This window comes from Myotis myotis, unplaced genomic scaffold (assembly GCF_014108235.1).
Source record: "Myotis myotis isolate mMyoMyo1 unplaced genomic scaffold, mMyoMyo1.p scaffold_m19_p_15, whole genome shotgun sequence".
In the NCBI taxonomy this organism is placed as follows: Eukaryota; Metazoa; Chordata; class Mammalia; order Chiroptera; family Vespertilionidae; genus Myotis; species Myotis myotis.
Genome location: NW_023416319.1, coordinates 31,977,421 through 31,989,956, shown reverse-complemented (window position 1 = coordinate 31,989,956; position 12,536 = coordinate 31,977,421). Strand labels below are relative to the sequence as shown.

At 42.5% G+C, this 12,536-nt stretch overlaps 1 protein-coding gene across 3 annotated transcripts in view; it reads right to left on the bottom strand.

Annotated features, from left to right (window-relative positions):
• UBE2D1 (ubiquitin conjugating enzyme E2 D1) overlaps positions 1-11,938 on the bottom strand; it is a 38,304-nt gene extending 26,366 nt beyond the window's left edge. The window contains exon 1 of one of the 3 annotated variants that reach the window (XM_036336790.1): positions 11,684-11,938. In XM_036336790.1, coding sequence (XP_036192683.1) covers positions 11,684-11,707 — 24 coding nt within the window. In that variant the 5' untranslated portion in view covers positions 11,708-11,938. The remainder of the gene's footprint in view (positions 1-11,683) is intronic. The other 2 variants (XM_036336789.1, XM_036336791.1) reach the window with 2 other exon arrangements.
• Between the last annotated feature and the right edge of the window lie 598 nt (positions 11,939-12,536).

Genomic DNA, 12,536 nt, shown 5'->3' with positions numbered 1-12,536 from the left:
TATCTTGCCTGTAATTTATATATATATATATATATATATATATATATATATATATATATATATATATTATTGATTTCAGAGAAGAAGGGAGAAATAGAAACATCAATGATGGGAGGCTGCCTCCTGCACGCCCCCAAGTGGGGATAAAGCCCACAACCTGGGCATGTGTCCTTGACCAAAATTGAACCCAGGAACTTTCAGTCTGCAGCTCTGAAGCTCTATCCACTGAGCCAAACCAGCTAGGGTTTGCCCGTAATTTAAAACATGGCTTCCTTTTAAAGAGAAGATTCTCAAATTACCTCTTTTTTTTTTTAATATATTTTATTGATTTTTTTACAGAGAGGAAGGGAGAGGGATAGAGAGTCAGAAACACCGATGAGAGAGAAACATCGATCAGCTGCCTCCTGCACACTCCCCACTGGGGATGTGCCCGCAACCAAGGTGCATGCCCTTGACCGGAATCGAGCCTGGGACCCTTGAGTCTGCAGGCTGATGCTCTATCTTCTGAGCCAAACCGGTCAGGACAAATTAGCTCTTTTTATATATAATACTAGAGACCCGGCGCACAACATTCATGCACTGGTTGGGGGTCCCTCAGCCTATGCTGCGCCCTCCTTAGTGTTGCTGTGGAGGTGGGAGAGGCTCCTGCCACTGCCGCTGCGCTCGCCAGCGGTGAGCCCGGCTTCTGGCTGAGTGGTGCTCCCCCTGAGGGAGCGCACTGACCAGCAGGGGGCACCTCCTGTGTTGAGCGTCTGCCCCCTGGTTGTCAGTGAGTGTCATAGCGACTGGTTGTTCCACCGTTTGGTCAATTTGCATGTTAGCCTTTTATTATCTAGGATCTCCATCACAGAAATTACATAAAAATACACCTTACACAAATCCAGGATATTTCAATAAAAACTGTATTTGAGTCTACTTTATTAAGTATTATAGTAAAAATGCACTTGATCCAGTAACCCAAACTCTAAACCTTGGACTCACCATCTGATTCCTTCTTCCTTCCAGGTCCCACCCTGCCTTCCCTCCTCCTCACATTAATCAGTAACCAGGTGTTCAGATTCTCCTTCCATCCAGATCCCTCTCACTGAAAGGGTCTCAGGAGTAAGCCCACCCCATAGAAAAATCGAGGTCTACTACAACCTGGAGGTCACGGTTCAATTCCCGGTCAGGGCACAGGCCTGGGTTGTGGGATGGATCCCTGATGTGGGGCATGCAGGAGGCAGCCAATCGGATTCTCTGTCATCATTGATGTTTCTCTCTCCCCCTCTCCCTTCCTTTCTGAAATCAGTAAAAATATATTTTAAAAAATAAGTATTAAAAAAAAATCGAGCAGCCTAAGTGCCCATCAGTAGATGAGTGGAATAAAAAACTGAGGTACATCTACACAATGGAATACTACACTGCGGTAAAAAATAAGGAGTTCTTACCATTTGCAACAGCATGGATGGAACTGGAGAGGAGTATGCTAAGTGAAGTAAGCCAGTCAGAGAAAGATAAATATCACATGATCTCACCCATTTATGGAATATAATGAACAACATAAACTGATGAACAAAAACAGATCCAGCGACAGAGAAACATCGATCAGACTGTCAAACCTCAGAGGGAAGGTAGGGGAGGGTAGGGGTAAAGGGGAGAGAGCAACCAAAGGACTTATATGCAAGCATATAGGCCTAACCAATGGACACAGACAACAGGGGGGTGAGGGCATGAGTGGAGGGGGAGGGATGGGTGGGTAATGTGGGGATAAGGACACATATGTAATAACTTAATCAATAAAGAAATTTAAAAAAAAATCGAGGTCCAAAGGGCAGAAGAGTCTGAGAAAAGCCAGAGGACACACATTTCAGGCTAAGACAAGACAAAGGTTCAAACCAGAGAGACACTATTATAGTGTCTGGGACAGACTGGAGAAAGAGTCTGAAGAGACTGCCCAGACCACTGAGCCTAGAGACTTGACCTAAAGTCAAGGATTGGGTGGGTCAGGCCAATTCAAAAAGGCTATGTGGAACAAATACACTATTATTTTTCTCACATACCCCTCTTTCCAAATATCCTCTGCCACCATCCTAGCTCACACCCTCTTTAAATCTCACTTGAACAAATACAATGACATCTTCACTGACCCTTTGTCCTCTTATATTTCTTCTACCAACAACATACTGTGGTCAAAATCATCTTCTTAAAGTACCATGTCAAAAACTTTCAATGTTTTTCTTTAAAAAAAAAAATACACACACACACACACAGATATCCTCCTATACAATAAAAGGCTAATATGCAAATTGTCTCCATGGGCGGGAGTTTGACCGGAAGTTAGACCTGTGCTGACCACTAGGGGGGCGGCGTGGAACATGGCGGGCGTCAGCGACGCAATGTGCGGCAGTGGAGGCGTTCATGTCCCATCTTAAACATCATTTCCTTAAGTAGGTTTTCCTTGACCCCCTTCAAAGGGTCCCTGCTATATTACCAGAGTACTATGCTACACTTCCCTTTTCATGGCATTTATCAAATTTATAATCACAAATAGCAAGAATGCATCCCTACACTGTGATTACGGTAAGAATGTTACTTCCTTATTCAAAAACCTTCTGCTGGCTTCCCCAAACTTCTGCATTAAGTTCACATTTCTCAGCATGGATCTTTCAAGGCCTTCCACAGTATAAACTTTTATGGTCTACTATTCCCAAAAGCAGGGTTATCTGTTTCTTCCCAAATAAACCACATACTCTCTAGAGCTGTCATTTCTGTAGCTTTCTCTATGAACCTGGTTGTCCTGTCTTTAAAATTGCTACCCTTTCTTCCAAACCCAATTCCAACTTCTCCATAGAATTTTTCCTTATTTTCCCCAAATAACTTTGTCTCTCCCACCTTTGACTTCCTTCCTGCTCAAAGATGTTGTATTTTCCTTGTGGCACTTTCCTAAAGCTGCATAGTTGTTATGGGACTCTTCTTACCCTTGTTTTCTATTTCTTAGGTAATGCTGGTTATGTTATACCTTACTTTTCTATATATCTCATTTCATTTTGTATAGGCCTTGTATACAAAAAGTGCTCCATAAATGCATTAACTTGTATGGCAGTTGTCTAAATATATGAATAAAACAATCTTTCAAGTAGAAAAGACACCTGTGAAACAGATGGAAGCTAAATGGAATTAGAAAAGGATGTAACCAGTACAAAAACAGAAATATACCTTATTTGCATCACAAATCATTGCTCTTTAATCAGGGAGCAATACATCGTTACGGACTCATTAATCTTATACATTAAGACGTCAACATTTATTTCAATTCTGACATCTCAAAGTAAATAGAATTTTAACTCAAGTTTCCTACAGCAGCAGACACAGTGCCACTGCTCAATGTTTATTTTGTGATCATTTTTGCTGTTGGCTGAACAAAAACAAATAGCAAATAACATTATCTAGGTGTGCCTAAAATTATAACCCACACGAATTATCTAGTTCATTAAATTTCTAGATCAAGAAAATAAAGACAGTGAGTTTCATGACCAAGGTCACAAAGCTAAATCTAGGACAAAGGCCCAGGACCATCTGACTTGCACTGCAGCACTGCTCCCACCCAAAACAATAGTCACCTGAAGGCTATAATAACTAGAGCACATTATTCTCAATCAACATGAGAGCCAACAGGGCTCCAGTACTGAATTACGGTCATTTGCACATTTCCAGCCACGCTCAAGAGAGACAAAAGTGTGATGAGTGAAGGAATGAAAAGGAGTTCTTTTTTATCTTTCCCAGGAGCCTTATAACCTTCTAAAGGGTTAGAAATGAACACTACTTCCTAAGTTCCTGAGGAGTGTGTTTGTGTTCAAAGACCTCTGAGAGGCAAGAAAAACATGATAGGAAATTACATAAAACTTTTCAAAACACATAATAGAATTTTGACACATAACAGAACATGCAGCATACAGCGTTTTGAATGAAACATTATCAAAAGTTACTATTTACTTCATAGTGACCAAGAAAGGTGGTGCTTCAGAAAAAAAAGAGAAAAGAAAACGAAAGAAAAAAAAGCTAACAGGCTATTTCTTTAAACCTACTTAAAACACAAACAAACCTGCCAATATTTAGCAAATATTTGATAGTATCACTTCTTATAGCTCTAGTCCTAATAACTGGCATATAATGGTCATTTATAAGCATAATAAATTAATTAATCTCTCTTAGTATCACCCAGTACTATTCCTGAATACTATAGTTTGTATCAGTAACTGTAAACTACTGCTACATGTAGTAGAAAGGAATTGGCATTGACAGTTTGTATCGAACAAAAATGTTCCTAAGGCCAGAACATTTTACATTAAGCGTATGTATCCATGTAAGTATATAAGTGTAAGTGTGTTTGTGTGTACAAATATGCTCATTTTCTCTCTATATATACATATATGTATAAATATATGGAATGTGTTTTGACAATATTGATTTTAACAAAGGAACTTATGTATGGAACAGTGATTTTCAAACTTTCCTTATAGCAATTCATAAATAACTAAAACAAAAGTTTCACGCCCTAACCGGTTTGGTTCAGTGGATAGAGCGATGGCCTGCGGATTGAAGGGTCCCAGATTCGATTCCAGTCAAGGGCATGTACCTTGGTTGCAGGGACATCCCCAGAAGGGGGTGTGCAGGAGGCAGCTGATCGATGTTTCTCTCTCATCGATGTTTCTAACTCTCTATTCCTCTCCCTTCCTCTCTGTAAAATATCAATAAAATGTATTTTTTTTAAAAAAAGTTTCATGAGATAACACCACCCTTACTACACCCAAAGCACTACTATTTTACATTCCATTTTTAAAAATGCTGTTTGTGATCCACTAAACTGACTTGTCACCCTGTTCTGGAAGCTCATAAAAGTGCAAAAAAGACACTGGGAAGGTGTAAACCTTAGTGTGGCCTTCATTCCTTAGAAATAACCTAGGCCCCATAGACAGCAACCAGAAACTGGTAAGATGAAGTCTAGAAATTATTTAATATTATTCACTCAAAAGCTATGTTGAGCACCTGAAGGGCACTATTATTAAGTAAAAAAATACAGACCAACCCTAACCGGTTTGGCTCAGTGGATAGAGCGTCGACCTGTGGACTCAAGGGTCCCAGGTTCGATGCCAGTCAAGGGTATGTATCTTGGTTGCGGGCACATCCCCAGTATGGGGCGTGCAGGAAGCAGCTGATCGATGTTTCTCTCTCATCAATGTTTCTAACTCTCTATCCCTCTCTCTTCCTCTCTGTAAAAAATCAATAAAGTATATATATAAAAAAAAAAATACAGACCATATTCTGGGCCATAAAACAAGTCTCAAACATTTGAAAGGAGTAAAATGATAACAGATCTTCTCTGATAACAGGAGAATTAAATTAGAAATCAATAACAGAAAGCTATCTGTAAAATCCCACATATCTGGAAAATAAATAATATACTTCTAAATAACCGAAGGGCTGAACAAGAAGTCAAAAGGGAACTAGAAAGTATTTTTAACTAAATAAAAATGAAAATACAACACATATCGAGGGAAGCAACATCACAGGCAGAGTGTTACTGGTTTCCAGGAGAATGGGCCCAGCCACCAGATCTGCTTGGTTCCTTCTAGAACAATCCAAACTGTTCACATAAGGAGGGTGGCCACTTGGAATGAAAACCATCGATTATTATTACTGAAGGTTAAGATGAAAGAACCAGCCCTAGCCAGTTTGGCTCAGTGGATAGAGCATCGGCCTGCAGACCAAAGGGTCCGAGGTTCAATTCCGGTCAAGGGCACGTACCCTGGTTGCAGGCTCCTCCCTGGCTAGGGCTCTGGTCAAGGCTCGTGCAGGAGGCAACCAGTCCATGTGTTTCTCTCACATCGATGTTTCTCACGGTCTTCCCCTCTCTTTACACTCTCCCTAAAAATCAATGAAAAAATATCCTTGGGTGAGGACTAACCAAAAAAGAAAAAAAGAAAAAAGAAAAAAGAAAAAAACAGTCCCCCCACCTCACCCCTGTTGGAAAGGGTTTCCTAAATCTGAAAGGAGACTAGGACTCTAATAAGCAACCTGGTGTCACTGAAGGAGGAGACAGCCACACAAACAGGATAATCTGACTAGAGAGCAGTAGGGGACACATCTGGGAAGAGGCAAGAACAGAAGCTACAGCGCGTGGTGGTGAGCTGATGGGCAGCACTACTCTGCAGGCTTCAGCATGGTGGCCTCCTCCCCACACTGAGGACAACTCCTGGAACACAGTGCCTCTTACTACTGTCTACTTGAAGCTTGTAATTGAAGCTTCATAGAGTCACCCAGAACCAAATTAAATGCAGGAAAACCTCAGCTTCTCAGAGGCCAGCTAGACTAAGACAGGCCAGAAAGAGAACCTCTTCGGCCCTCAGGCAGATGTTCTGAGGTGGCCGGAGGACCCCCCTCCCCAACCCCCAATCTTTCAAATCTGGGTTCTATTATATATCCTAGTACTTTTTATTCCAGCATCACAGGGGTAAGAGAAAGGGCCGTATCTCAATACCTGTTTTAATTAAATAAAATATCAGTTCATCCACTGTTTAGAAAGGGGTTGGGGGATAAGAGAGTGTAGACAACCATTAACTCAGCTTGATGGGGAGTATTAGTCTTGCCATTTTGATCAGTGGCATTCATTAAATATGTTTTCTCTGTGTTTTTTCAGGGAACTAAAGTGAGTAAGGATGCTACTCTGCTCTTCTGAAGGCAATTCCACATCCTGCTAACCTTGGTTTTTCTAATATGTGCTTGGCTTCCTAAAGCAAGCATAAAACAACCTTACTTAGATCTATGCTATTTATTTCCACAGAGAAGGAACCTCAGAACTTCTTAACTATTAATAGGCTATCTCGTCCTTTTACACCTTTTTTATGTTAAAGAAAAGTACGCGGTACAGGGGAAGGGGGACGAAAGACGGAGTTTAATTGCAAAGATTTAAATGCAGAAAAAGTCACATGGTGGCTTTCTAAAAAAAGAACACTTCCTCCCCCTCCTTTTTTTTTTTATCTACCAAGAAGCATAAATAGTATGTTACTCCTTTAAAAAATATTTTTTGAAATTATATCCTTCTTTATTGGAAGACCCTAGAGTCTTAGATTTAACCTTGTAATCTGAAAGTCTTTCTAACATACATGTGCAATCTAAACAGTTGACTACTACTCAAAGCCACCATAGGAACTAAACAGCTATATAAATTCATAAACAGTTTCCTCACATGAAAACCCCACAGAAAATGATGCTTTTGACAGAACATCTTTTCTAAATCCTTTTGGAGGAGAAAAATTTTAAGTGATGGAACAAAGTGAACCAAGTTATATTATTTATTCACCATGTGAAAAGACCCAGTGTACATTACTTCAGAACAGAGATTTACAATGTATAATCAACATACTGAGTGATGAGCCAGAGAGAATGATTAAATATGCCAAGGTCTTAATTATAATACCGCTTTACATCTGAATAGAACAGTCTGCAAAGCACTTACATCCATAAACTCATTTGACTGCATGTCCTTCAATTTAAGTACAAGAGATATAAGTCCATCTGAGTAAGAGAAGTTATGTACTGAAATGTTTAAGAACGTGGACGATAGAGCCAATTGCCTGGTTTGGAAACCTAGTGTTGCTGTGATTCTGAGTACATGACTCAACATCTCAGTGTCATCATCTATAAAATGGGGGTAATAATCATTTCTACCTCTTGGACCCACTAAGGATTAAACCAATTAATATATGTCAAGCACTTAAAACAGTGTCTAGCACAGAGTAAAGATTATGTATCATACAATGTAATTGTACTTATCAGCAGCATCACTGTATGAACAAGGAAACAAGCCAGTAAAGTCACACACAGAGCCAGGAATAGAAACCAGATCTTCTCCTATTTGAAGCTCCATCCAGAGAGCGCTGGGTTTGTTGTTGTTTTTAGGTATCCTAAGGTTTTTCTACACTGATATTAACAGTTTAATGTGGAATTATACTAATCAAAACAATTCAGCAGCTCAAAAAATTTATAAAGTTGTGTTATAATCTATGTTTATGAATATTTTAAGTCAAATTTATTATTTTAAAAAACAAATATTTCATTTTAGGGACAGAACTGTACATTAAGGAATAGTTATATGTTGCTCTATTTGCAGAACAAAACTTTTGCTTCACTTTTCAAAAGATAGACCAAAAAGGCAACAGTCTATCATATCATATCATGGACATTAATTCAACTTCTTTAGCAAATAAAAAATAATCTAGAAGGAAATACAATTAACCCTTGAACAATGCAAGGGTTAGGAGCACCAAACCCTGGGCATTTGAAAATCAAATACACACATGAGTTCTGACTTTCCCAAAACTTACGTTGTCCCTCAATATCCGCGGGGGATTGATTCCGGAACCCCCCACAATACCAAAATCCACTGATGCTCACGTCCCCTATATAAAATGGCATACAGTCAGCCCTGCACATCCATGAACCCCTAACGGTGGATCAAAAACATTACAGTATTTATTGAAAAAGAAAAAGAAAATCCCGCATATAAGTGGACCTACACAGTTCAAACACATGTTGTTCAAGGGTCAATTATATGCTAGGACAATGACAATGTCTGTACTATGATTTCCTTTTTTTTTCCTTTCTGGTTTTCAAAACATTAAGTATTGTGATGTAAAATGATTTTTAAAATGATTTCCAAAAGAGTTTATCAAGATTTAAAAACAGCATTTATAGAACAAACACTTAGAAATTAATTCTAGAAAATAATTGATGGCCAGCTGAAACTGCCTCTTTTTTTCAGACTTGTTTTAGGTATCTTTCCTCAGACTTTGTTTAAACTTTTTCCCTTTAGGGATTTAGGTGACTGTGATAACATGTTCCACTGGATCTAAAAATAGGGCATGGATGTGTAAATTTATAAGCTGACATGCGAAACTGGCACTAGATGTCCAAATTAGAGCGTTAAATCATTTAGCATATACTCTAGTATAAAAATGTACTTTAAGCATTGATACACACATGCTTTGTAGATACTGGATATACAATTTTAATTCAAGCATATTTAATATTTGCTTGTGAAGAGCTATGAAGTCATAAACATTTTAACATTCTCAAATAGTCAAATCACTCCTTAAGAGATTAACTTAGACAAAGTACTCCTCCGCTCCAGGCCTTTGAATAATGTACGTAGACTAGCACATCTCCGGTTCTCAACGTTCTTTCACCCCAACCCATCTGAGGGATGCAACTTCTCTCCATTTGCTGCAGTGGGGACAGCCTGAAAATGTCCCAAAAGTGATCATATACACCACCCTAGAAGCTGTGCCCCTTGCCCCGCCCTCCATTCCACTCCCTTCCTTTCCACTCCACCCACCCCTGCAGAGTTGTCCAAGGTTATGCACAGCTCCAATGTCTGCCACTTTATGTACAGAAAAATCATGCCATGACCTGGAATGTATCTGACAGTGTTACTTTAAAACGCTTATAAAGAAGCGCTAAATGTTAACATGTATCTTCTTTTGTGGGGACATGCAAGGTTCAAACAAGAATCTGTATGCTGATGATATCAAGGAGGGCTTCATCACTGTGCAAATGGCAAACAACACACCTGCCCTGGAATTGGCTTCGAATCAAGGAGGGGGGTAAAGGGAGAGGAAAAGTAGGGTATCAAACAGAATAATGCCCCCTCAAGTTTGAGGAAATGGTTGGAACATGAGATTAAAGGAAAGGCGGTTTGTGTAAGGCAAGTTTTCTGATAACAGAAAAGGAATGCCAAAATACAACACATAGAGATGTGATGTTATATGGTCCCCAATTTCTTCTTCCAAATATCAATTTTTGCAGGACTGACATCAATTCTAAGTGATTTTTAAAATCAGTCACTAATAATAACCAATAGCTATAAAAATACGGTTTGGGCATATGACATATTATAAATACAAGTCAAATCCACCGGCTCAGCATGATTAACAATGAGCCTGTATGGTATTTACAAATAGCGTCCTTTTTCTTTGAAGGTCTACTTACTGTGGACAAAATCTATACTATTTAAAAGCTATTGTATGTGCAAAGTCTTTATGAAAAATTCTCATATCTAGGAAAAAAAGGAAATGGAATTTTACAACTTTTTGGGGAAAATGTGTGTTAAGTGTCAGCCGATATGACATAATCATTAATAAGTATAGAAGGCCTGGCAAAAATTCCGGCTGGGGCTTCGAAATTACGGTTAATTATATGGGGGGAAAAATGTGTAACTGCATCATCTCCAAACCAGATAACATATTCATCAATAAATGCTGATTATTAGCTATGTTTTATAGTAAGAGGACCTTTAAATGGCACAAAAAAATAACACTGATCCACAGGTTTGAACAACAACAAAAACTGACTAGGTCTAAAAGTTGCTGTCCTCTGTACTAGAAGATGCCACCAGTGGTGACTGAAAATAGAACGTATACATCTCTGTTCACTGCGCTATTGATTCATGCCAGAAAAAGTTGATAAAATGTTTTGGTGGGCATCAATTTCTTCTGAAACCACTGACAAAGCATGCTGTCCACTGTTGGCTTAATTCGCTGAACGCAATTTAAAAAAAAAAAAAATTCTCAACGTTCTCCACAGGAACAGGAACTATGAACTGTAAAACCTAAAACTTGTGTTAAGGGAACAGACCGATAACAAGAAATAAAACTGAAGAGAAAGAAAATGCTCCGACCCCACTTTTGTAAGATGTTCACATTGGAAACAGCAGCAATACATACTGTGCGAGAGGACAATCCCTCACACAGAGCTGGAATGGATAAATATTTCTTGAATGAATACATACATTTCTTCCTCATTCTGTGCCCATGTGTCAAAGCATCAAGCAATCTAATTTGTGCCCGTTTCTGTTGTGTCTTGAACTTTATATATAAGTTTTATCATGAGGGGGGGTAGGAAACCTGTTTGGCTTGCCTCGCCATGAATCACAGCCAGGAGGTCATCTTGTTGTGTACCAGCAACTATGTTTTCACTACAGCTATGTGACCTAAAGTGGCAGCAGGAGAGGCACCAAAATAGAAGGAGCAGCAGGCTTCTCCTGGCTTCTCGGCCCCAAACGGGCTTTTCCAGCCCATTCTGGTATCCGAGCAAGAGCCAACCGCAAAGGAGAGAGAGAACAAACCCAACAGCTCCGAGGGAACAGGCTGCAGGCCCACCACACACCTCCCCTGCCCTCCCCGGGAGCCCGGGGAAGCAAGAGCAGAAGGGGAACGGGCTTAATAAGAAACAGCGAGAAGACACGGTGTGACAGGGGCCGAAACGAGCCCCGTGTCGGGCAGAAGCCCAGCGGTGACCGCGAAGCACAGATTCCGGGCAGATCTGGAGGCGAAGGGGCATCTGCCTCCCCGCGGGGGCTGGGAGCGCAGGTCCGGCGCGAGCACAGCGGGTCCCCTGCCCCCGAGCACCTCCGGCACCGGGACCGGGACCTGCCCCTGCCCCTGCCCCTGCCCCTGCCCCTGCCCCTGCTCCCGCCTCACCTGCCCGGCGCCCGCTGGCCCGGCCCGCGTCTCCCGCCGCGGGTCCCGCCCCTGCCCACTCGCCCATCCCGCGCCCTCCCGGTGCGTCGCTGGAGACCACCGCCCGCGCCCGCGAGCGAAGGGGCCGCCGCCCGCCCAGCTGCCCCGGGCCTGTCCCCGGCACTCACTTTCTGAATCCGCTTCAGCGCCATGGGTCAGGGAGGACGGCGGGGACACCGGCCGGCGGGGGGCGGCTGCGGGACTCGGGGGGCGGAGGTCGTCGCGGGCGCGGCTCGCTGGCTCCTTGGCTGGCTCCGCGCGGGGGGTCCCCGGCTCGCCGCTCGCTGGCTCGCTCCGGGCGCCCGTGCCAGTTCCGTGTGCGCCCGAGCGCGAGTGTGCGCGAGTGTGCGGGCGGGGACGCCGGCGAGACTCTTTTGTTTCCGCTTTTGCTTCTGGGAAGGAGCCGGGGCCCTCCCCGCCCGCGCCCCGCCCCGCCTGGCACACTGGGAAGTGTAGTTCCAGCCCTGTCCCCGCGGCCAGCCCCGGGCGGGGTCCGGTGACTCACCGCTGACCGCCACCCCGCAGCCCGGCTGCCCGCCGCCAGGGGCCGGAATCGGTCTCTGCAGGCTGATCCGGGTCCAGATGCTGACCACGGCGTACCCCATCTGTAAAATGGGGGTAGTAAATGAGCTCATAAAGCGCTCGCAGGAATTTGTAATGGGCTGCAGCTGATCTTGTTATTCTTACAGACTCCATTCTCTTCTCAAATATACGAATGTCTCATCCTCCGCACGTGCACGCATTCACCCCTACTCAGTTCCTACTGCAAAAGGCGCCTCCTCTATCCGATGCTGCCCTCGCATTCTGCTCCTCCTTGGAGCTCCGAATTCCGAGCCTCGCCTTCACCATGGGCTCCCTCCCTTGCGTTGACAATCCGTGTCGGAGGCAGTCTGCTCACACTGCTCAGTCCTTCATCCTCAGGAACGTGTGTGCTCATTAAAACTTGGCTTCTGCTTTCAGCACGAGCAGAATCGGTTTTCA